The sequence below is a fragment of the Theropithecus gelada genome, chromosome X (assembly GCF_003255815.1).
Source record: "Theropithecus gelada isolate Dixy chromosome X, Tgel_1.0, whole genome shotgun sequence".
NCBI classification, from domain to species: Eukaryota; Metazoa; Chordata; class Mammalia; order Primates; family Cercopithecidae; genus Theropithecus; species Theropithecus gelada.
The window spans coordinates 98,665,290-98,691,460 of NC_037689.1; the positions used below are offsets into that span (position 1 = coordinate 98,665,290).

At 42.8% G+C, this 26,171-nt stretch overlaps 1 protein-coding gene across 2 annotated transcripts in view; it reads left to right on the forward strand.

Annotated features, from left to right (window-relative positions):
* The first annotated feature begins 1,982 nt into the window (after positions 1 to 1,982).
* Positions 1,983 to 26,171, forward strand: part of SRPX2 (sushi repeat containing protein X-linked 2) — a 29,932-nt gene continuing 5,743 nt past the window's right edge. Inside the window, exons 1-9 of one of the 2 annotated variants that reach the window (XM_025372640.1) lie at positions 1,983 to 2,329; positions 4,012 to 4,223; positions 8,561 to 8,641; positions 19,895 to 20,086; positions 22,803 to 22,979; positions 23,281 to 23,407; positions 23,574 to 23,695; positions 24,793 to 24,972; positions 25,306 to 25,439. In XM_025372640.1, coding sequence (XP_025228425.1) covers positions 4,142 to 4,223; positions 8,561 to 8,641; positions 19,895 to 20,086; positions 22,803 to 22,979; positions 23,281 to 23,407; positions 23,574 to 23,695; positions 24,793 to 24,972; positions 25,306 to 25,439 — 1,095 coding nt within the window. In that variant the 5' untranslated portion in view covers positions 1,983 to 2,329; positions 4,012 to 4,141. The remainder of the gene's footprint in view (positions 2,330 to 4,011; positions 4,224 to 8,560; positions 8,642 to 19,894; positions 20,087 to 22,802; positions 22,980 to 23,280; positions 23,408 to 23,573; positions 23,696 to 24,792; positions 24,973 to 25,305; positions 25,440 to 26,171) is intronic. The other variant, XM_025372641.1, reaches the window with a different exon arrangement.

Consider the following 26,171-nt stretch of genomic DNA (forward strand, 5'->3'; position numbering starts at 1 on the left):
AGAGGGAGCCAGTAAAGGGGGGTTTAAGAAAGAAAAACTCTGGTAGAATATATTACTTTACTTGTTCCCTCTCTCTCTGTCTCATATTCCTCTCTCTCTCTCTCTCACACACACACACACACACACACACTCAAACACACAGACACACACATTTAATATATTCACTATTTTCTCACATATAAGTTTAAAATAACCTCCTATATCTGATTTTCTGGCCCTACCCTATTTATTCAACTTTGTTTTCTGTCTCTCCCTGAAACCTCTTAGCAGTTGGCCCCTCCCTCCTCTGACCTAACAGTGAGCTCTTGTTGATGGCATTTCCTTTGCCTGAGACTAGACCAAGGCCCATCTCTTCTCAGATGCCCCCCTCCTCTGACCTCCTCCTAGCGCCCTTAAAGTCTGTAACGCAGCTTTTGGTAGTTTATTACCATAGGGAGTTGTATTGTTTTATAATTGATTGCGTCCCTCTTCTCTCCCCTACTAAACATAAACTCCGGGAGCTGGAGAGTAAGCTCCATAAGATCAAGAGTCACACATTACTTGCTCACCACTGTATCTGCACTGCTCAGCTTATAGTAGATGACCAATAAAGATTCCCTAAACACACGCAATTGTAATTAAGAACATGCTTGTTTGATGTCTGTCTCCTCTGTTCCATGAGGGCAGGGATTTTTGTCTGTTTTGTTCACTGATGTTTCTCAAATACCTGGAACCACGTGTGGCACATAATAGATGCTCAACAAGTACTTGTTGAATTAATTATGAATTACAATGCCTGGGATTTTGTCTGTCTTGTTCACCACTACATCCACCACTCTTGACATGGTAGATACTTGATAAATTTATGGAATGAATAAGGCCATGACGATCACGTCTTCTTTTTTTTTTTTTTTTCTTCTTCTGAGACGGAGTCTCACTCCCTCACCCAGGCTGGAGTGCAGTGGCGTGATCTCAGCTCACTGCAACCTCTGCCTCCCGGGTTCAAGCAATTCTCCTGCCTCAGCCTCCTGAGTAGCTAGGATTACAGGCACCACCACGCCCGGCTAATTTTTTTTGTATTTAGTAGAGATGGGGTTTCACCATGTTGGCCAGGCTAATCTTGAACTCCTGACCTAATGATCTGCCCTCTTTAGCCTCCCAAAGTGTTGGGATTACAGGCGTGAGCCGCTGCGCCCAGCCACATCTTCTTTACATAGGTATTACTCCGTTAAGCACATGGTAGATACTCAATACATATTTGTCACAGGTGGATTGGAAATGAAGCAGGCTCAGGCTTGCTTTTGAACTTTGTATTCTCATAAGTACAATTCTTCCCATTATGACTGAGAAGGGGTTACCAATTTGCTTGCATACACAGGAGAAACACCCTTTCTACAACAGCTTAAAATTCTTCCTTCTATAACCACTGATTTTCCAAGAGATGGAAATGTCAACTGTGAGGGGAGGGAGATTGTAAGTAGCTGGTCTGTGCTATGGCAGAACAGTCTTATTATCAGATACTAAAATGAAAAAATCTTGCTGAGTGAAATGTAACCCTCCATCAGAGACCACTGGGATGCAGCTAGATTTGCTCAAACAGCCTCCCACTAAAGCCTCTCCAGGCATGCTTTCCTTCCATTCTTAGTAAGGGAAATCAGTCTTGATTCTTCAGGCAAGAAGTACATGGGGTTTTTTTGTAAACAATATAATCTTAACAGAAACTGAAGTCCAGAGAAGTTAGGTCACTGGCATGAGGGTTTCAAAGTGTATCTGACCTGATACCATATAGATTGCAAGATAATTCAGAGTTGGGAGCCTAAGGAATTACAGGAGAAATCTTAGGGAATGTCAAAATCAGCTATAGTCTTCCCCTCTCTTTGGTGTTTGTGTTTGTGAAATCCCTTTTCATTCAATTCTTATGTCATGCTGAGTCATAAAAAGAAGTGTTCTTCAGTGCAACACATCTCTGGAGGCCGCTTAAGCCAGCCTCTGTGTTAGTCATCACTATACTCACAGGCTTGGAGCCAGTGCCATTCACACTTCCCCCTCTTCTGCAGCAGACAGACTGAGTTCCTCTAATCCCTGTGTTCCTTCTCCCCCATCTTTCTAAAACCCTTCTCTGAGAGAGGAATAACTATAGCTTCGGGGATAATATAGCTTTAAGGAAACTTTTGGCAGATGCGGACGTCGTAACATCTGGGCAGTGTTAACAGAATCCCGGAGGTCGGGACAGACCAGGAGCCACTCGTTCTAGGAATGTTGAAGTAGAAGGTTTTTTCCAATTGATGAGAGGAGCAGAGAGGAAGGAGAAAGAGGAGAGAGAAAAAGGGCACAAAATACCATAAACCAGGTAAGATCTGCAACTAATCCCTCCACACTCCACTACCGCAATGCACAATTGTGAAGGGGATAAGGAGATCCAGAACTTGGGCAACATGGCTGGGGGTGGAGGTCGGGGGAGAAGTTATTTTATGAAGCTGGATCATATGCTGCTTTTCATTTATGCTGTGACCTGACTGCAAACACATGTTCCCAGCAACTTCTTGGCCCACAGCAGAGGGATGGGATGGTTGACTCTAGTGAGTCAAGTATTAAGCCTGAGATTGGGGAGAAGCTGGACACGTAAGAGGTCACAGGTTCAGAGTATTGGGTCTGAAAAAGGAATGCCTCTGCTCCAGAACAAAGGAACTAGATGGAGGCTAGATGTGGGAGAGGGGTTGGTGATTAGTTATCTAACTGTTTGTTTTCCCAGATCTCTCTTTAATCTCCTCTTTCTCCTCCTTTTGTTGCCTCTTTCTGTGTTTATCCATCTCTTTCCTTCAGCTCTGTCAGATTTTCTTTCCTTCCATCCCACATCCTTCTACTTCCCTTTTCTCCTTCATTTATTCTTTTTCTCCATCCTGCCTCCCTGTCACTTTCTAGACAAAGTCTGAAACCAAGTAGCAATGAATTAGAAAATAAATTTTTCCCTTTCTTGGGCTTTGCATGTCCCTTAGGAACTCTGGCCAGAATCTACCACCTTTTTGTTTCTCTATTTCTAGGACTGACTCCTCCCCTGAGCATGGCATTTCATTGAAAGCATGTGAGTGAATGGGTGCTTGCTGAAATGCCCAGTGGCCAATTTATACCAATGGGCAGCAAATTTTAATACTGTCATTTACAAAGTATTTGCCTACTGGGAACCACAAAACTCTCATCCCATTAGGGTGAGGACAGGGCAGGAAGTGAGAGGGCAATTGGAGCTTGTTCACCCTCTCCTCATGTACCTCAGCAGGTCCTCCTCTACCTCGCTGACTTCCTGCTGGCCCAGCAAGGTAAAACTAGAGGGTTAGGCTGGACTTGAAAGCCAGAAGCCACTACCAAACCACTAAGCCTTAAAACCCAAAGCTAAGAACAGAGCCAGAGTATAGTTACTGCCTGGGAGACTAAAGAAGGGAAACATTCAGTCCTGTCCAATACAAAATTGGTAATAATATTGTCTAATATATAAATTACTTCCCTATATGACAGGCAATAATCAATTCATGAGGTAGAGAGTATTATTATTCCGATTTTATAGATGAGGAAACCGAGGCTCAGAGAAGTTAAAAAATTTGTCCAAGACCCCATAGCTAACAGGTGACAGAATTGGATTCACATCCAGACCTGTGTAACGTCAGTGTTCAAATTCTTAGACCACATATGCTAACACTTTCCCAGATTAGTGGCTAGGCAATGTTAGTTGAATGAATGAAACCTAATGGTAGCCTTTAGGTCACCAGGTTCCCTACTGGTTCCATGTAATTTTATGTTGGCCTTTTCCTAGTCTCAGTACTTCAGTGTCCCTCTCTATAACTTGGACCATGGAGCATTTGCATCTGATCCCACCAGGGTCAGTTGAAGATTGGTTGTTTTACGTCCTCCTCCTCCTGGGAGGAAAAGGGACCACAAATAACAAACAGAGTCTTGTTATTCTATAACATGAAAGATTCTTATGAGGGAGATAATATAAAAAGCATTCATTAATTATAAAATCTCTCTTCTTCCTCACAGATCCCATATTTCTGCTTCCCCACTTTTGGAAGTTAATTGATGGCTGACTTCTGAAAGTCACTTTCCTTTACCCTGGTACTTCAGGCCATACATACATCTTTTCTTGTCTCCATAATCCTCCCTTTCAAGGATGGCCAGTCAACTAACTCAAAGAGGAGCTCTCTCTCTGCTGTTCTTCCTGACTCCAGCAGTGACACCAACATGGTATGCAGGTAAGTTCTAGGAGCTGTTGTCTGTTATTTCCCGGAAGGATAAGTCCTAGACCAAGACTTGGAGAAGAAAGAGTTAGACTACAAAAAGAGACACTTATTTTCTATACAGAGAAGTATTAAAGGACAATAAAGATGGTTAAACATTGCAACAGACTACCAAAGGAGGCTTTTAAGGCAGTCTAACAAGAGCTATTTGAAATAGGCCACACTAGTACAAACATGAGAAGGTTGGACATCACCTTTGAGGCCATTGTCTCACCTGCTTGTGTACTTAGCTTCCTGAAAACCATTTTCTAATATGAAATCCTTTATGAATCAAATCTTTATTAATATTAATCCTCTTATGAGTCAAATACCCTTGTCAAGACCACAAAAATGGACTTAGACCACAAATCTCATTTGGGAAAAATAAGGGAGCAGGCAATCTATTCAAGGGAAACAAGAATCCATCAGACTTCTTCCCTCCCTCCCTCCCTCCCTGACCTTATTTATAAAATGAGATTTTTATAGCCCTTTTATGCCAAAGCTGTTAGTGGTAATACAGATCACATCCTTTTAATCAGGAATTTCCCAGTTTCTTTTCATTTGTTCTTTACTTCAGAAGGGATGGAGTTTTCTGGATTCCTGAACATTTCATTCTTCACCCAGAGAGCCAGAGAACAAACTCAGTGAGAAGAGGGAAAGGGGAGAGGGAAGGGATGAGGGCAGGATAATGAAGTGGCATACAGAGGTTTTATATGGGGCCCAGCTGGCATTCCAAGTGCTAAGAATATTCTGTGGCCTGCAGTGTCTGCCCTCACAGGGGCCAGTAGGGAGGAGTGGGGGAAGGAGACAGGCCCAACCAATGGGGTTAGGAAAATATCCAGAGATGAGTAAATAACAAACTGCTCCCATCACAGCCACAGTCATTGCAGCTAAAATTTTCCACATGCCCTTAGCTCCTGGTGGAGGCCTTTGGCAGTAGCTCTGTTTGTCTGGAACAGCTGCATCAAGTTTTCAAACAAATATGCAAACTTCTTCCCCTTTTTGGCTTAACCTGGCTTTGTAGGGGGTGAAGCACAAGGACTGACATTGAGATGAAAAAATTCAAGTCAAGCCCTTGGCAGAGCATATCCTGTTTGGGGTTAAAGGTGCCCCAAGTCTCCAGGAGATAAATATGCAACTGTCCTCCCCAACCTCCCCTAGCTTCAGTTCATTTACAGAGACCAAAATCCAGCCAAAGACCACAGGACTAAAGAAGTGGAGATTACATGGCTCGAAGCCCAGTTCTGAACACCTGTATGAAACCTCATGGCATGCAAAGGTCTTTACCTTTCCCAAAACAGAAGCCTGAGCTGTTGGAGTCGTGAGCACAGAGCAGTTTTTTAAAAGTTAGATTCAGTTGAGGTTCTCAAAGGGCTATTTGAAAAGATGGAACTCCCCACTTCCACATGAATCACGAGTCACCACTCCTGAGGAGCTCAGATTGGTGAGGCCTCCGCCAGCCCTGCAATCCCACTCATCCTTCCCTCTTCTATCCTTAGGAGACCACATGATGAGAGACATTTCCCCTACACTGCTAGCTCAGCTGTTGGGCTTGCCTTCATGCATTTGTTCATTCATTCCTTCAACAAATATTTATTGAGCACTCTTTATGCATCCAGGACTGTTTTGTTTACTTCTACAGCCTTGTCTTCAAATGAGCATAGCACAGAAAAGCAGCCAAATGTGGATTCAGGGCTAATCAGAAAAAGGGTCCAGGAATAATCAGCAGTGGTTGGGAAAAGTTAAGAATATAAATAAAGCAAAGAATGGGTTAAAAGTGTGTGCTGGCATATCTGTGCAGTCCAGAAAGTCAGACTGTATTTGTCATCATAAACCAAGGATTAATATGAATCTTGAAATAGTCTTTTAACTATCAATTACATGTCTAACTATACTTTTGTGAAGGGCAGTGCTTAGAGGGCCTGACTGTACTATGGAGGTTGGAGGAGCCCAGTAACAGACCACACAGTAACCAAGCACTGATTGATCTAAAGGAACTGATGAATGCTCCCCAAGTCCTTCCCCCAGGGCTAAAGAGGGACAAGCAGACAGAATAATGTAGGGAGTGTTCCCCTTTAATTTCATTCTTATACCCATCTAAGAATTCCACCATTTGCAAAAAAGAAAAAAATACTCAAAGATAGGCAAAGAGGGGAAATGGGAAAATGGAAAGGTGTAAAGTGGCAAGGTGGTCTGAACTTTCTCCACACAAAGCGTACTTCCGCACCCTGATGGAGACTGTAATTATCTTATTGAGTCTTCCCCCACAGTTTTCCTACATCCCCTGTAAATCTGGAATGATGTAAAATGCTTGGTGGCCTTCGATCCCACACACACAGTAAAAAAGCTGGATTGCAAAAGAGATTTTGGACTTTTACCCCAGTTGGACATCGTCAAAAGCTCTCCCCTAATCACCATCTTCAGTGGAGTGTCTGAGTTTGGTATCTAGGGGGTCAAGCAGACCTGGGCTGGAATGCCTACTCTGCTACTTAATAACTGGGAGACCTTGGACAACCCCCTTGGTTCCTCAAGCCCGTTTCTTCGGCTTTATATTGGAGCACATTAGTAATACCTACCCTGCTGACATGTTATGGTGACATAATGAGCTAACATATGTCATGTGCTTAACACAGAATGTGAGCTGAGAGATGTTAGCAGCCATTGTCATGTCTTCTTGTTGTTGTTACCATTATCAAGCCACAGGGCTTTGGCACTCCTGTTTTCTCTTCTGGTAAACAGTCCTTTGCTCCCTGCTGAGCATTTCTTCAAAAGCTGGACTCTGTAACCGGAGCAGGGAGACCTAATACTTTAGGGAATCACACACATCTGGCCTCCTGTTTACAAGACCTATAAGGCTTTGAGGCTAATACCAAACTGAAACCGCTGACGAGAATTCCATGACCCCCCCCTCCTCCCCCGCGCCCACCAATGAAACCTCCCGTTATGGGAGAAAAGAGAGCAGGGGAGATGAGGCCTGAGAAGAAATAAACATAAGCCAGAAGAACTGAAATGGGAAAACAGAAAAAAAGAAAGAGGGGAAAAAGAAAAAATGAACTCTTTCCTTTGGAATGAGGGCAAACCAACGAGGACATGATTTCATAAGGCAAACTTTCAATTGATTCATTCCCTTGTTCACTAAATTGGACTGGTTTCCCAATACCTCACCTCCCCCACCCCTAGTCTGGGCTTGTGGGGAATGGAGGAGCTTCATCATCTCGCCCTCTGCTCCGCCCTTTAGTGCAGGGGGCCCTGTGCCTCTTCCCAAGAGGAGGAGGCGAGCTTGTGGCCTGAGTGTTTACACAGGCCAAAGGGCTCCAGCACTAAAACCCAGCCCTGTCCTGGAAGCACACCCTCTCCTGGAAATAACGGAATTGTCTCTTGACTCCAACACAGCTGGCTACGCTATTCTTGTGCGTGCGTTAGGGCTCAGGGAGGCTGGAAGGAAGGCTTCCGGAAACTTTGCTCCGGAAAGGACCAAGTTGTTTTCCAATTAGTTCGTATTCATGACCGATTTCCTGCCGTCTGGTGGAACACACTGTTTAGTCTCCCAGACAGCCGCAGACCTGCCTCCACTAGGGACTGGGCCACTTAACTGGATGGAGATAGATTAGGAATGTTCCCTAGCTCGGCAGCTCCGTTAACGTTCCTTGTGATTAGAGAAACAGAAAATTTATCCGAAGGACTCTGCCGTCTCTGTTCTCCAAACCAGGGCAAAGTGCTCACAAAACTGCTTTCATTTCCTCTTGCCTTTTAAGTCACCCCTCTTGGCCTTGGCACGCCACCCCCAGCAATGGTAATCCAATGACAAAAAGGCCCGTGCCCTGTGGGCTAGTGGAAACCTGAGTAACTGTTTCTCTTTGAGGACTGTGAGCAGGACTGTCAGTAGGGGGAAGACACAGGTTCTGTTTTTTCCTCCTATCTGGGACCACAGTCCATTCTCAGAGCTTAGTCCCCAGTGTCTTACCAAGACTCATGTGTTGCTTCAAGGAAATGGGTCATTTATAGTCCAGATTGACAGGATTGATGTATGGTCAGGTTCAATTTTTTTCTTTTAGATGGAGTCTTCTAGTGCTCGCAGTAACTGGCCCCACAACCATGAGCCTGCCCTCTATGCAACTGAGGTGCTGAGATTCACCCACAATAGTTCTGCTGCCTTACAACACAGGATTTCCCCCACTAAATATCCACCTGGCTCCCCACCCATGGAATGCCATGTCCTAAGGAAGTGACAAAGTTGGACGAGAGAGGGAAGGTTGGGAAGGACTTGAGTGAGAAATCAAGACACCATCTTGATATTGTCTTCCTTATTCTAGGTTCTGGCTACTATCCAGATGAAAGCTACAATGAAGTATATGCAGAGGAGGTCCCACGGGCTCCTGCCCTGGACTACCGAGGTAATCTACCCTGCTTCTCAAGCCCAGAAAAGCTCTTTTCTGGCCTCAGACCTAGGCCCTTCCCTGAAGCATCCCCATCAGGCTTGACTCACATGTGCCCAAACTGCAGCACAGGGAATCAGGGGCTGTGATTTCTCGTCATGAACTTGGGTTACTGACTTACTGTGTGACCTCACCTCTCCAGCCTGAAGGTTCTCCATATATTATTAATCATTAAGTATCGACTAGTTACTCAATGCCTAATCCTGTGCAAGGTAAGCCTGTGGGTGATACAAGGTCTCAGATAGGGTTTTGTCCCCATCATGTAGCTGACATTCTGTTGGGGGTGATGGGGGTGTATAAAATTAGCACATGTAGGGCAAGTAAGTGTGAAGCTATGTGATAGCAGTAAATGCAGTAGGATTTAAGAAAAAGAAGTCAGGAAAGGGGTCACGAAAGATGACATTTAGGCTAAGCTTAGAATGATAGGTGGGATTTTGAGAACTAGAAAGGGGAGGGGAGAGCACCCAGAAAAGCAGATGGCTAAAAATGTGGAAGTAAGAACAAACCTGGTAGAGGAGGGAGCTAAGAAGAAACCGGCCTGACTGGAGGAGATGGAAGGTGGAGGGAGTAGTATCAAAGAAAGTTAAATATAGGTCAGGTGCAGTGGCTCATGCCTGTAAACCCAGCACTTTGGGAGGCCGAGACAGGTGGATCACTCGAGGTCAGGAGTTTGAGACCAGCCTGGTCAATATGGTGAAACCTCATCTCTAACAAAACTACAAAAAATTAGCCAGGCATGGTGGCACGTGCCTATAATCCCAGCTACTCCGGTGGTTGAGGCGGGAGAATCGCTTGAACCCGGGAGGTGGAGGTTGCAGTGAGCCGAGAGCTGAGATGGCACCACTGCTCTCCAGCCTGGGCGACAAAGCAAGGCTCTGTCTCAAAAAAAAAAAAAAAAGTTAAATATAAAGAGTGAGACCAAATTAGGAAAGACTCCGTGATCTAGGGACAATACTAATGAGAGGCAGGAAAACTATCTGTGATGAATGCTGCACAGTAAGTAATTCCTGCATTAAAAGGGAAGTTAGGCCAGGTGGTATCTGATATCCCTTCCATTTCTGATTCTTTGTTTCTTTGCTTTGCAAGCCAGGCAGAAGAGTTTAGCTGTTGTACTAGGATCTACAGGGAGCCCATCACATGTTTTTGCACAGGGGCATGACACAATAAATTGTCATTTTAGAACATTAACCTGATTATTCTATGCAGAAATAGGGGTTCAGTGGTTAGGCCTGAGTCAGGGAGACTCTCCAGGAACCAGCTACAGTAATGTTGGCTAGAGATGACTGAGGGTGGTGGCAAAGAAATGGAAGGTACAGATGAACCCCATAAATGTTTCAAAGAAAGAGACGACAAGACTTAGTACAGACCTGATGTACCAAGAGGCTAAGAAACAAACTGATGTCTGAAAGCACTCAGTCTGTACACCTGGAAGAATTGTAGGACCCCTCTCAAAAAGACAATGTTAAAAAAGAAAACTGGTTTGGTAAAGATGCCCTACCGGCAGCTGGAAGCGGAAAGATGAAGTTGTGTGAGTCATCAGCTTAGATAGATGGGTTGTCTGAGGGAGCAGAAGGCCAGGGTCAGAGCTTTAGAAGACATCTGTAGACATGAGTAGGAGAAGAGGAACCAGCAAGGGGAAAAAAAGAGAATTAGTGGTCAGTCATGTAGAAGATATCTGGGCAGTACCTGTCATATTACAGAAGCCACAGGAGAAGAGAGTTTTAAGGAAAGGAAGGGGTAAGAGATAAATTGTGTCAAATATTGCAAAGAAATCTAATTGAGGGTAGAGAAAAGATTTTATTTGGCAAGGAGGTAAACAGTGACCTTTAAGAAAAACAGTTTCAACTGAGAAATTATCAGAGCTTTGAGCTCCTCTGAGCTCCTTCGTAGCTACCTTCTACTCATGTTCTTCTCACTGCCAAATGGTCCACACCCACTCCCTCTCTCTCTCAGCACCCACTAACTCCTAAACTCTCTACAGTCTGTTTCTCACCCACTCACAAATCTACAACCTGAAATGACATCTCTTGAAGAAAAAAGTTTTCTCCCATGAGAGAACCAATTTCCATGACCCTTTCTTGAGCGTGTCTCTCAGTCTCTCTAGCAGCAGTGAGCACCTTCCTTTCTTCTTAATCCCCCTTCCTTGGGCTCCATGGCATTTCACAATTCTGGTCAGAGCTGAAACTGGGAAAGGAGATGGACTCTCTGGTGGTGACCATAGAGAGAATGAGACTAGGATCTGAACTTGGGTCAACCCTGACCTGTCTCCTGAGCTGATGGACTACATCTCCAACCGCTGATACACACTTCCATTTGGAGATGTCTAAAACAAAAATATTTCCTCTCTCCTGAAAAGGGTTCCACCTACTGACCTTCCTACTTCTGATAACACTACCATCATTCTCTTAGTTACTTAGACTTCAGAATACCTCAGTGTCACCTCTAATAGGTCCTGTCACCTTTAACAGCCCCCTTTTCCTCATCACTTCCTGCCAGTCAGTCACAAAGACCTGTCATTTCTTTATTAATCCATGGGAATAAAACTTTGACCTCACACATGGATAATACAGTTGCCTCTAACTGGATTATCTGACTCATGTTTCCCCCTCCCCCAAACCTAGTGACCCACAATGATCATTTTAAATCAGAATCTGGCCTCGGCCTAGCTTCCCAGACTAACAACTTCCTACCTGTTCTCTCCACACGAAATCTGCACTTTGGTCAGGCTGTGTTCAGTACTGTGTTCCCAACTGCTTTAGCCCACACTGAGCTTTCCCTTGCCCATTTATTCGTTCATTGAATATTTATTGAGTACTTATTAGGTACCTCTTCTGAAATAAATGTTTACTGTCTAGACACACTTATTTGGCCTTCATTATGCACTGCCTCTTTGGTTTACTTTTCATTACCCTCAAGAAAATAGTTCTGTATTTAACTGTATTTAACTATATTTCTGTATTTAACTGTATTTAACTGTATTTGTGTATTTAACTGTTTTTAACTGTATTTAACTGTTTTTAACTGTATTTAACTGTTTTTAACTGTATTCCTGTATTTAACTGTTTTTAACTGTACTTGTGTGTTTAACTGTTTTTAACTGTATTCCTGTATTTAACTGTTTTTAACTGTACTTGTGTATTTAACTGTTTTCAACTGTATTTAACTATATTTAAGGAGTCATGTGTGTTACTCTCACACAGCCATGGTTAAAAGTAGATGCTGACCACTAGCATCCTGGGAGCAGAAGCCAGATTATGGGAGACTATAGTTTGGAGAGGTGGCTAGTAAAAAGCAACAGATGCAGAAGGTACTTTCACAGAGTCTGCAGCCCTATTATTAACATTAACCTTCTTCATTGGTTCTTCTTAAATGAGCATAAAGCCCTTTGGAGAAATATAAGCTGCATAAGGGCCTTTGGTTTGGAGGTCTAGTGTCTCAAAGCTCCTTTTAGGACTTAGTCTTGGCATAAAATGAATTGAGTGAAGTTAGCAATGATGAGGGGGAGGGAGTGTCCAGGAAAAGTACAACCTGAGGCCCCAGCCTCCCATGTAAAGTCTTTGTGACCTTATAATCAATAGCTCTGCAACTGTAGTGCTAAAGAACTTTCCGTAATTTGGAGATGGTGTCTCCAGATGGCAGTCGTGTGTCTCAGTCACGTGCTCCAAATGAATGCTGGGAACCACAGCATGTTGCTGCTTCAGGAAAGATGGGACACTGGCTCAAACCCAGACACTGACTTAGGGAAAAACATTCACAGGGTTGAATATTTTACACATGAAATTTCGTTTGGTTCGCACAACCAGCCCTATGGTATGGTTTATTATCCCCCATTTTACCAACCAGGAAACTAAGCTCAGGGAAGTTTTAGATTCAGAGAGTCACAGAGAATTTAAACTCAGATCTGTCTCACTCTAGAGCCATGCTTAATCCATCTCTTTCATCAAAAATATAACTCATTGTTCTAGAAAAGAAGACTGGGAAAAAACCCAGAACAACCAGATCATTATTTCAAAGCAAATTGGCATGTCATTTGCTATCATCTTCACTCATCCTGCACTTTCTGTCATTCCCTTATCCTGACTCCTAGCTTGGAGTCAGCTGGGCTGTTGCTTTCCTTGCAGCTTGCCTCATCTGTGAGCAAGCTAGTCACACTGCCTGGGTTATCTGAAGATAATAGAAGATAACAGAGAAGGCCCTTTCAAAACTGTTGTCAGCACTTTATTTTCTGCATACACCTTAAAAAGAGATAGACAGATGAATAGCTACAGAAAGCAGAGACAATGGGCCTGAGTTCAAATCTCAGCTTCTCCCCCTTCCAGCTCTTGGACTCTGGACAAACACCTATTATGTGCCAGTCACTGCTATGTATTTTATAAATGTTATTTCATTTAAATAAATTGCACGCTTACTATGTAGTGATATGGAAAGATCTCTAAATACAACTGTTAAGTTTACCAAACAAGCAATGGAGGGAAGAGTGGACATAATATGCTACCCTATGTATTAAAAAGGAAGGAAAAATAAGAAGCTATGCCAACATTTGCTTTATTTGCACAAAGAAATATTAAAAGTAGTTCTTTGGGAGGGGACTAAGTCAGGGTGGGCATGGGAGCAGGAGTTGGGGGAAGACATTGTACTTTGTAACTTTTTATACTTTTGAGGTTTTGAGTCATGTGGATATATTATCTATTCAACAAGGTCAGTGTTTACTTCAAAGTAGTAGCCTATTTTATATCTGCAGTGGCAGACACTGCGGTTACATAGGACATGGGGTTTGGAGCAGACAAAGCTTGGGTTCAAATTTCAGCTCTACCCACTACTTGCTTAGGGATCCTGGGCAATTTACTTCCTCATCTGCGAAAGAGGGAAAGACACCTACATACCTTACAGGGCTGTTGGGAGAACTGTATGAGATGATATATGTGAAAAGGAAAACATGTAGCATGGTGCCTAGAACACAGGAGATACACAATAAAGACTTACACATTTCCCACCAGACAATTTTGCCATACAGTATTTTTGGGTTTTTTTTAGGTGGGGCAAGGGAGTTTTTTTTTTTTTTTTAAGACAAAGTTTTGGTCTTGTTGCCCAGGCTGGAGTGCAATGGCGTGATCTTGGCTCACTTCAACCTCTGCCTCCCAGGTTCAAGCAATTCTCCTGCCTCAGTCTCCCAAGTAGCTGGGATTACAGGCACACACCACCACACGTGGCTAATTTTGTATTTTTACTAGACAGGGTTTCACCATGTTGGCCAGGCTAGTCTCGAACTCCTGACCTCAGGTGATCCGCCTGCTTCGGCCTCCCACAGTGCTGGGATTACAGGGATGAGCCACTACGCCCAGCCTGCAATACAGTATTTAACCACATTCTTTTTTCTTTTATCGATACATAATACTTAACATATTTATGGGGCACATGTTGAGTGTCATGTGCATAGACTGTGGAGTAATCAAGTCAGGGTATTTGCGGTATCCATCACCTTCAGTATTTACTATTTTTATGTGTTGTTATCAAGTCCTCTCTTCTACTTAATTTGAAATATACAAAACATTGTTGCTAAGTACAGTCACCCTATTCTGCTATCAAACGTTAGAATTTATTTCTTCTAACTGTAGATTTGTATCCACAACAAACCTCTCTTCATCCCCCCTGCCACCTAGTTACCCCTCCCATTCTCTGGTATCTATCATTCTGTTCTCTATGTCCATGAGATTAACTTTTTTAGCACCTACAATTAAGTGAGAACATGCAGTATTTGTCTTTCTGTGCCTGGCTTATTTTGCTTAACATAATGACTTCCAGTTCCATCCATGTTGCTGCAAATGATAGGATTTCATTCTTTATTATGGCCAAATACTATTCTATTATGTATATGTAGCACATTTTCTTTATCCATTAGTCCACTGATGGATACTTAGGTTGATTCCATATCTTTGCTATTGTGAATAGTGCTGTGATAAACACATGAATGCAGATCCCTTTGATATATTGATTTCTTTTCCTTTAAATAGGTACCCAGTAGTGGGACTGCTGAATCATATGGTAGTGCTAGTTCCCTCCCTTCCTTCTCTGTCTCTTTCTCTCTTTCTCTCTCTCTTTCTCTCTTTCTTTCTTTCTTTCGATGGAGTCTCACTCTTGTTGCCTAGGTTGGAGTGCAGTGGTGTGATCTTGGCTCACTGCAACCTCTGCCTCCCGGGTTCAAGCGATTCTCCTGCCTCAGCCTCCCCAGTAGCTGGGATTACAGGCACCTGCCACCACGCCCAGCTAATTTCTGTATTTTTAGTAGAAACAGTTTCACCATGTTGGCCAGGCTGGTCTCGAACTCCTGACCTCAGGTGATCCACCTGCCTTGGCCTCCCAAAGTGCTGGGATTACAGGTGTGAGCCACCACGCCCAGCTAGTTTTCATTTTTTAAGAAATTTCAATACTCTTTTCCTTAGTGATTATATTAATTTACATTCTCATCAACAATGTATGGTTCCCTTTTCTCTGCATCCTGGCCAGCATCTGTTATTTATGTCCTTTTTTTTTTTTTTTTTAAAGACAGAGTCTCACTCAGTCCCCCAGGATGGAGTGCAATGGCATGATCTTGGCTCACTGCAACCTCCACCTCCTGGGTTCAAGCAATTCTTCTGCCGCAGCCTCCCGAGTTGCTGGGATTACATGCGCCCACCACCATGCCCGGCTAATTTTTTTATTTTTAGTAGAGACGGGATTTCACCATGTTGGCCAGGCTGGTCTCAAACTCCTGACCTCAAGTGATCCACCTGCATAGGCCTCCCAGAGTCCTGGGATTACAGGCATGAGCCACTGCACCTGGACTTTTTAATAATAGCCATTTTAACTGGGGTGAGATGATATCTCATTGTGTGATTTTGATTTGCATCTCCCTGATGATTAGTGATGTTGAGCATTTTTTCATATATCTGTTGGCCATTTGTGTGTCCTCTTTTGAGAAATATCTACTCGTGTCATTTGCCCAATTTTTTTAGTGGAATTATTTGTTTTTCTACTGTTGAGTTGTTCGAGTTCCTTGTATATACTGGACATTATTAGTCCCCTGATGGATAAGTAGTTTGCAAATATTTTCTCCCATTCAAGAGGTTGTCTCTTCACTCGGTTGTTTGTTGTTGTTGTTTTGCTGTGCAGGAGCCTTTTAGTTTAATATAGTCCTCTTGGTCTATTTTTGTTTCTGTTTCCTGTGCTTTTGAGGTCTTAACCATAAAATTGTTGCCTAGACCAATATCCTGAGGAGTTTTCCCTATGTTTTCTTCTAGTAATTTTGTACTTCTGGGTCTTACATTTAAGTTTTTACTCCATCTTGAGTAAATTTTTGGATATGAGAGATGGGGGTCCAATTTCATTATTCTGTAAAAGGTTATCTAGTTTTCTAAGCAGCATTTATTGAAGAGAATGTCCTTTCCCCAGTGTATGTTCTTGATGGCCTTGTCAAAGATCAGTTGGCTATAAATAAATGAATTTATTTCTGGGTTTCCTATTCTGTTCCATTGATCTATATATCTATTTTTATACCAATACCGTGTTGTTTTGGTTACTATAGCCTTACAATATATGTTGACGTCAGGTAATGTGATGCCTCTAGCTTTTTTTTTTTTTTTTTTTTCCTCAGGATTGCTTTGGCTATTCTGGCTCTTTTTTAGTTCCATATGAATTTTAGGATTGCTTTTTCTATTTCTGTGAAAAATGATGTTGGTATTTTGATAGAAATTGCATTGAATCTGTAAATTGCTTTGAGCAATATGGTCATTTTAACAATATTAATTCTTCTGATCCATGAACATGGGATATCTATTTTTTGTGTCCTCTTTAATTTCTTTCATCAATGTTTTATAATTTTCAGTGTATAGGTTTTCACTTCTTTGGTTAAGTTTATTTCTAGATTTCTTTGTAGCTATTGTAAATGGAATTGCCTTCTTGATTTCTTTTAACCACATCCTCGATCAGCTTCCCATGGGCATTCTTTGGGTACAGTTGCTCAGCCACTTATGAAATTTTAACCGTATTGTCACCTCTCCTGTATTTCATCTCATCCACATCAATGACATGAAAAGCATTGTCACATGCCTCACTTACTTCCACATAGTGTATCCACTATTTCCCCTGCTCTACCAGTCTGGTGACCCTGCCCAAACAGGAAATTAGGTCAATCTGGAATTACTTGTTCCAGAGGGTTCCTGGAGATCACTACTTCTCTGTGTAACGCATACGCCTTACGTTTAAATATTCTAGAACACTATGCTATCAGTGCTGTCAGTGTCACTAGGCTATAGCTCCCAGAGACTTCTTCCTTATTTGAAAACTGAGATTGTGTTTGCTCCTCTCCAGCCTTTCAACGTTTTTGTCTTTATGCCAGGATTTTTTCTGGGTCAGAAAATTTGAACTTATTTACAATAGTTGGGGCCTCTTCTACTGTCTCAGCATTTAGCCTGACCTTTATATTTCCCTTTACCGTTCTTACTTATTCTACCCATTCCAATCTGATGTGTATTTTCCTTGACAGACTGTGGGAGAGATATAGAATGGGAGTGATTGTTGAGGTCCCAGCCTGCCAAGTAAGATCTTTGTGATATGTGTTGTGGCCTTATAATCAACAGCTCTGCAACTGTAGTGCTTAAAAGACTTTCTGTAATTTGGAGATGGTGTCTCCAGATGGCAGCCATGTGTCACTGCCACAGGCTCAAAAGTAATGCTGGTAGCCCCAAGAGTAGTGTTTACTGAAGAAAAGATTTCTCACTGTCATCTGTCTTCATTCTCCAGTTGCACTCAGAAAGAGGCTCTAGCTTTTCTTTGTTCCTTTGGTGTCTCATCTACTTTTTTTTTCAAAGCTCCCCCCTTTTTTTTGTCCCTTAGGATGTGGGAACTGAATGTCCCTTAGGATGTGGGAACTGAATCAACTCATATGGGGCTTTAGCCTTCCCAACCCTAGGCTAACAGACCCATGCCATGCTGTGTGTGTGCATCCTTGGGCAGGTGGCTCTCTGCTTGTTTTTATGTGCCCCTTTAAACTCTGAACCCACTAAAGAGTCAGTTATTTTGTATAGCCTGTGAGGCATCTTTATGATGCCTTTATGATTTAACAGCCCTATAACCTTTTGTGCTCAGTACTGAACTGGGATTAGACTTTCATTCCAAAGAAGCCTTCTTTGATGTCACATTCCCTTCCTCTCTCTAGTTTACATTTTTGTATTATCCTTTAAATTTTTATGTTAAACATACACACAGAAAAACTCTCTCTTTTTGGTGTACAGTTCTGTGAGTTCTGACAAATGCATAGGGTCACATAACTCCCACCACAGTATGAGACAGTTCCATCACTTCAAACTCTTGCCCAGCGCTTCCCCTCTGATGTTATTCCCTACCTCTACCCCTAATCTCTGGCAAACACTGATCTGTACTCTGTCACTGTATTTTTGCCTATGTCCCTATATTTTTGTTATATAAATGGAATTCTACAGTATGTAGTTTTTTGAGTCTGGCTTCTTTCACTTCCCAAAATACATTTGAGATTGATTGATGTTGTTGCATCATGTATCAGCACTTCATTCTTTTGTATGAATACACCAGTTAGTTCAGCCATTCACCCGTAGAAAGACATTTGAGGCCGGGTGCGGTGGCTCATGCCTGTGATCCCAGCACTTTGGGAGGCCAAGGCGAGCAGATTAAGAAGTCAAGAGATCGAGACCATTCTAGCCAACAAGGTGAATCCCCATCTCTACTAAAAATACAAAAATTAAATACAAAAATTAGCTGGGCGTGGTGGCGCACGCCTGTAGTCCCAGCTACTGCGGAGGCTGAGGCAGGAGAATCAAGCTTGAACCCGGGAGGCGGAGGTTGCCGTGAGCCGAGATTGCACCACTGCAGGCGACAGAGGGAGACTCTGTCTTGAAAAAAAAAAAAAAAAATTTGAGATTTGAGTTGTTTCCAGCTTTTGGCAATTATGAATAGAGCTACTTTTAACTCTCATGTACAGGATTTTGTGTGGACACAGGTTTTTATTTCACTGGCATAAATACCTTTAAGTGGGATTGCAGAGTCATATGGTAAGTGTACCTTTCTTTATAAGAAGGTATCGTGTTACCTTTATAAGAAATAGCCAAAATATTTTCCAAAGTGGCTGTATTTCTGCATTTCCACCAGACACGTATGAGAATTCCAGTTTCTCTCTATCTTCACAAACACTTGGTATTACCCGTTTTTTTTTTAAAGGATACCCTCCCTGATGGATATATAGGTGGTATTTCATTATGATTTTAATTTGCATTTCCCAAATAATTAATGATGCTGAACATCTTTTTATGTGCTTATTTGCCATCGGTATATCCTCTTCAGTGCCATGTGTGTTTATATCTTTTGTCCATATTCTAACTGGACTGTTTGCTTTTTCAATGTTTTGAGAGTTCTTTCTATATTTTAAATACTAGTCCCTTTTTATGGCTTTGTCTTTTCGCAGAGCAATTTTTAATTTTGACAAGGTCCAATTTATTAATTCATTAATTTATTAAAATCTAATTTTTCTGGCCGGGCACAGTGGCTCACGCCTGTAATCCCAGCACTTTGGGAGGCCGAGGCGGGCAGATCACGAGGTCAGGAGATCGAGACCATCCTGGCTAACACGGTGAAACCCCATCTCTACTAAAATACAAAAAATTAGCCGGGCATGGTGGCGGGCGCCTATAGTCCCAGATGCTCGGGAGGCTGACGCAGGAGAATGGGGTGAACGCGGGAGGTGGAGTTTGCAGTGAGCCAAGATTGCACCACTGCACTCCAGCCTGGGCGAGAGCGAGACTCCGTCTCAAAAAAAAAAAAAAAAAAAAATTTAATTTTTCTTTTATTATTTGTGCTGTTGATATCATACCTAAGACCACTTTGCTTAGCCCTAAATCCCGGTGACTTTCTCCTGTTTTTTCAAGTCCATGATCCCGTTTGAGTTAATTTTTGTATAAGGTGTGAGACTTAGGTTGAGGTGGGGTTTTTTTTTGCATATGGAAGTACAAGTGCTCCAGCACCATTTGTCTGAAGGCTTTCTTCCACTGAATTGTTTTTGCACTTTTGTCAAAAATAATTTCAACACACCTGTGTGGGTTTACTTCTGGGCTATTTTTTTTCATTGACCTATTTGTCTGTCTTTTCACCAGCACCACACTGTCTTGATTACTGTACTTCTAGCTTGTCTTTCTTCTATTGCTACAGTCCCCCGATGGTGTTATACATTAAATATCCAGGATGGAGAAGCCACATGCTACTCACCGAGGGGAGGAAATTATCACAGCAGCCTGGGCACACGTTGTGAGCTCTCCTGTGACCGGGGCTTTCGACTGATTGGAAGAAGGTCGGTGCAATGCCTGCCAAGCCGTCGCTGGTCTGGAACTGCCTACTGCAGGCGTAAGTTGTGTGTGTGCATATGCTGATGCATGTATTCGAGAGAAGCCAGCCAGCCAGCTGCTGAGGGTATATGCCTGGAGGTGTTAGTAATATGCCCTTCTCTCAAGTGCAAATTGAGAATATTCCACAAGCCCCCCAGCAGGGCCTTTCCCCATCCTAACATTCGAGTTCAGTTTCTCTGGGTTACTGTCCAAGCAATATGAGCATTTAAGGAGCAACCATCTCTTCTGACTCGGGGAGCCCAGGAGTGCACAGCCAGAGCGAAGGCTTGGGCCTGAGGTCTGATGTGGACCTAGATCTTCTTCTGGAGCTCCTAAGGACGTGTGGTCTTAGACTCTTTTCCACTTGTGGTCAACTGCTGTACTTCCTGGCCTATAGCCTTAGAAGACCTTGGCAGTGAAGCTATGAAACATCTGCTATTCTTCATTTTCTTCTGAAAGTCAGAAGAAAAATCCCTAAGTCTAGAATGTGAAAATGCTGATATATACACATTCCAAATCATTTCCCCCTTCAGCTTCCAAATCTCTACCTCTTACTCAAGTTCCACAGCCTTTCAGCAGCTGAGCTTTTCCTGTCCATATGTCCATGGCAGAACACCATTTGTAGGACACCCATGTATGCACAGCCCTGTATTGGTCACTTCCTGTATTACTCAATTCTTCAAATACTCCCAGGCTGCTTATAGATGAATGGGATAGAAACACAAATGTGTGCACATGAATGTCATGTAACTGGATGCAGAAGTGCTGAGCATTCATATAGAAATGGGGCTAGTCAGAGAAGATGCTGTAGAGGAGAAGAGAAGCTTGATAGCCAGAAAGCAGGCAGTCACCACACCCCTCTCGGTGACTGGAATTAAATTGTTTCAGGACTTAGATCCCATCATTTTCAACAGGAATTTGAATCGGTCTGATACAATTGAAAAATACAGAGCTGTAAAGTACAAGTGAACATAAAATCAATTAAAAGAATGGTGACCGGGCGCGGTGGCTCACGCCTGTAGTCCCAGCACTTTGGGAGGCCGAGGTGGGCGGATCACGAGGTCAGGAGATCGAGACCATCCTGGCTAACACAGTGAAACCCTGTCTCTACTAAAAATACAAAAAAAAATTGGCCGGGCGTAGTGGCAGGCGCCTGTGGTCCCAGCTACTCGGGAGGCTGAGGCAGGAGAATGGCGTGAACCCGGGAGGCGGAGCTTGCAGCGAGCCGAGATCGCGCCACCGCACTCCAGCCTGGGCGGCAGAGCGAGACTCCATCTTTAAAAAAAAAAAAAAAAGAATGGTGACATACATATTTCCAGGTGCCTACAATGAGTCAATTACTACATTTGAGCATTGAATCTGGCTTTGACTTTCCTCATAAGAGACAAAAGGGCAAATGCTTTGGATCTATCATATTTCCTGTCATATGATACTAAGCAAACACATTCATCTGAAGAGACAAATCTTTTGTCTTCGCCCTGATTTCAAGAAGGTCATTTTTGCATAGGTCTTTACAAAGGGACACTGGAAAACAGAAAATGCAATAATCTTTAAGTCTGGTTTGCCAAGAAACAGAATGAATATAGCTAATACAGATCTTTATTCAAAGTTTCAACAATTGAACTTAGTCAGGATTAGAAGTTAGACAACCTAAAGGAATATATGGCCTCCTTCTCTCAAGTATCAGGTATCTCCAACAAGACTTTAGCAAGCATAGGCTCACAATTAATCCATGGTGACAGGCTCCACCTCTGCCACATGTGGTGTCCAAGGCACATGGATTCCTCTTTTACCAAATACCACACCTGGCCCTCCAGGCACTGCTCTGACTTGTATTCTTGCCCAGACAGTCAGCCCAAGTTGGCATGTAAGTGAGCCTCAGCTGAGCAGTGCCTAAGGGAGCCCCAAAATTATATGAGTATTGCCTGGAGGAGAAAAGCAGCTTTGAACGTGCTCAAGGGCATCTAGCATTTGAGGAATAAGAGACAAAAATTCTCAGTTGCTAAGGCCCTAAATGAGCCCAGAGGATATATGCATTGTCTCTTTTAATTTATACAACAATCCTATGAGGTATCCACATTTCACTGAAGAAAACACTGAGACTCAAAGAGATGAGGCAACTTCTTAAAGTTACAGAGCTAGTAAGAAGTGGAACTGGGATGCAAACTCAGGTCTGATTTTTTTTTTTTTACTCTTGATAAGTTGTTTTACTTCCCCCTCTAAAATAGATTCTATTTGTTTAGAGAAGTTTTAAGTTCACAGCAAAATTGAATGAAAGATATAGATATTTCCCATTTATCCCCTGCACCCACACATGTACAGCTTCCCCTGTTGTCAACATCTCCCACCAGAGTGTTACACTTTTTACAGTTGAATGAGCATACATTAATATATCATTGTCACCTGAATTCCATAGTTTACATTAAGGCCCACTCTTGTTGCATATTCTATGGATTTTGGCAATGTACAATGTTAGGTCTGATTTTGAAGTCTATATGGTTGGACAAGTAATTTACTTTTTTGACACCCCTCTGCCCAAGGGTGCTGCTATACTTTACGAAAATACAAAGACAATTAGGGGAAAAGGCAGTTAGGCACAAAAATGTAAGGGCAGTTCAGGTAGGGTTTTTGTATTTTCTGCTCTCTCTGATACGTTTCTCCCTGTGCTAGATGCCCAGACATCACCTCCACATAGTTGCACAAGCCACTGAGCTTGCCACTTGGTTTTCTCTTAGAGATGAGATGCCACGCACTGCCATTCATCACTAGTGGCACTTACACCTGCACAAATGGAGTGCTTCTTGACTCTCGCTGTGACTATAGCTGTTCCAGTGGCTACCACCTGGAAGGTGATCGCAGCCGAATCTGCATGGAAGATGGGAGATGGAGTGGAGGCGAGCCTGTATGTGTAGGTAAATGCTGGTTGCTCCCAGTTGTCCTGGTGCAAAGAGCCACCTCAGCATTATATCGAGATGATGTGGAATTCTCACCACAGAAGGCATTCCTCTTAGCTATGAGGGTAGCACCCTGGGTATTTGCTGAACAAAATGATCTTCTCCCCTGGAGTTGGGCTTCCTTCCCCAGTTTCCTTGAGCACCTTGAACTTTTTACCTACCCAGCGTGTGGTGTGTGGTGTGTGGCACTGCTTCAATGGATTCCCTCCAGGGAAAGCAGGGGGCCCACGAGTCAGCACTTGATTTTTCACCTTGGCAGACATAGATCCCCCCAAGATCCGCTGTCCCCACTCACGTGAGAAGATGGCAGAGCCAGAGAAATTGACTGCTCGAGTATACTGGGACCCGCCATTGGTGAAAGATTCTGCTGATGGTACCATCACCAGGTGAGCCTGAATAATGGATGCCGCTTATGCCTTCCCTCAGCTTCTCTCAGTCATTCAGGCTGGTCACACTGAAACTGCACAGGCTAAGGTGACAGTGGGGATGTGCCTCAGACTTCAATTCTAAGGGTTTCTTTCCTCAGTGTTTCTTTCACCCTGTCCCATGCAGGGTGACACTTCGGGGCCCTGAGCCTGGCTCTCACTTTCCTGAAGGGGAGCACGTGATTCGTTACACTGCCTATGACCGAGCCTACAACCGGGCCAGCTGCAAGTTCATTGTGAAAGTACAAGGTCAGAAAGAATTCTTTAGTTTCCATATTGTTCATTAATCCTGCTCTACCCTGACCCACCCAATGTCTCTCCTCTCTATGCCTGGAAGAGACACACCTCATTTATACTGGGGAGGGAGAAAAACAAGTTCACCAAACAGGCTTATTTAGGAAGCCAACATTACATGTGCATACACATGTTTCTGAAACTTTGACTCTCCAACAAGACTCTCATCAACAAGACTCTCGTTATCCTAAATCCAGATAAAATTCACAAGGATATTCTTTATCCATTTCTCTTCTTAGACTTCAAAATGATCACATGTAATCTGCCTTCATTCTATCATTCACCTCTGCTAAAATTGGTGGTGTTGGCTACCTGATTCTTCCTCTTTGCTTTGTGTTGTATTGTTTTGTTTTGCTTTTCTCATTATAAAGATAATTCATGCTTATTGTTGAACATTTGATAAATAAGGAAATATATAAAGGGGAAAAATGTATTACCCCATCATCCAGAGGCAACTGCTATTAGCTTTTTGGTATTTTCCTTCCAGTCTTTTTTCTATACATACTTTAAAAAATATATAGTTGCGATTATACTGTATATCCAATCATAAATCATCCTTTTCACTTTTCATTAACAAAGTAATTGTCTCATGTTATTTTAAAATTCTTCAGAAATATTTTTAATGACAGCATAATATTCTACTCTAAGAATATATCATAATTTGCTAAACCCTTCTCCTACCAATGAACATTTAAGATTCCTCCAACTTATTTCTGCTATTAAGAGGAATTCTGCAAGGTAGTCATCTTTACACAGCATGTCCATAAAGTCTGGAAACAGATAATATTTTCTTTTAAAGATTGTCAGTCTTTTGATGACAACACGTATATTCACCTGTGTTTCCAGACTTTACAAACCTTTGTCTGCATTTCAGATTTAATTCCTTAAGAAAGGAAAATTCCAGCTCCATCTCCAGCCACTGGAAATATAGAAAGGCCATTTTTCTGATCATCCTAAGTCTTCTGATCTAGAAAGCCCAGCATGGGCACCCTCTTAGCCTTTCTTTCTTATAAGGAACACCATAACTTCTAACTTGAGCTCCTCCCTGACAGTGAGACGCTGCCCAACTCTGAAACCTCCGCAGCACGGCTACCTCACCTGCACCTCAGCAGGGGACAACTATGGTGCCACCTGTGAATACCACTGTGATGGCGGTTATGATCGCCAGGGGACACCCTCCCGGGTCTGTCAATCCAGCCGCCAGTGGTCAGGTTCACCACCAATCTGTACTCGTGAGTGAAACAGGGGCAAGTGGATGTGGTGATCTGGGGAACTTTGGAGGATCTTCCTCATGGCACAGGAGTCCAGTAACAATGTATATGATGTGGGAATGGGGGGTTCTGGGATGTGTCTAATTTAAAGACTAACATTCCCCCATAGACTACTCCTACCCCAAGAAGAAGGGTTTAAAATCTCCAAGTGTTCTTTTAGGATTTCCCCCAAGGGACAGGAGAAACAGCCAGAGAGAGGCAACCTGAAAGACTGGAACACCTCAAGATGTTAGGTTACCTAAGCTGGGATGGAGGAGAAGCCGTACTCTGACTGGTCACCTGCTTCTGCCCTAGCTATGAAGATTAACGTCAATGTCAACTCAGCTGCTGGTCTCCTGGATCAATTCTATGAGAAACAGCGACTCCTCATCATCTCAGCTCCTGATCCCTCCAACCGATATTATAAAATGCAGATCTCTATGCTACAGGTAAGGCCCATTCCCCTAATGAGGGCTTATCTCCTGTAAATTACCCCTTACCTTTTCCAAATCAGAGATGTTCTCTGCAGCACAAACCTTACCTACTTCCTGAAACTTTTTGTGGATAGCATTTGATCAGTCTTACCATAGACATATTTAGCACATTTTTGAAACTGCTTTTACTGAAAAGGCAATAAAGTCACTGGAGTGGTGGCTGTGACTTGCAGGGAGCTGGGTGAAAGATGGGAAGGGAGTGTGGCAAAGCACTCTGAAGAGACTTGCAAGACAGCTATGATCAAATGTAAATGTTGGGAATTAACTATGTTTATGTTTTCAAGGAATAAGAGCACTAACGAACACTTATGCAATAAGTGCTACGTAGGTATCCAGTACTGATCTATGGGTTTTACACATATTCATCCAATTCTCACAACAACCCTTTGGAGGTAGATACTATTGTTATCCCCATTAAATAGGTGAGGAAACTGATGCATAGAGATTAAGTCACTTGCCCAAGGTCACTAGCTAGTAAGTGGTGGAGCTGGGATTGAACACAGGGAGTCTGGCTGCAGAATCTGTGCTCTTAGCCACTACCAGTAGCAGAAAAGAAGGAAAAGCGTTATGATATCTCAAAGTAAAATGAGAGTTGCATGACAGTTTTTAACATAAGAGATACCTAGCCAAAGCCACTGGTAGGGAGAGGTCGATAGGACAGAATAAATATGATTATGGGGACTTATA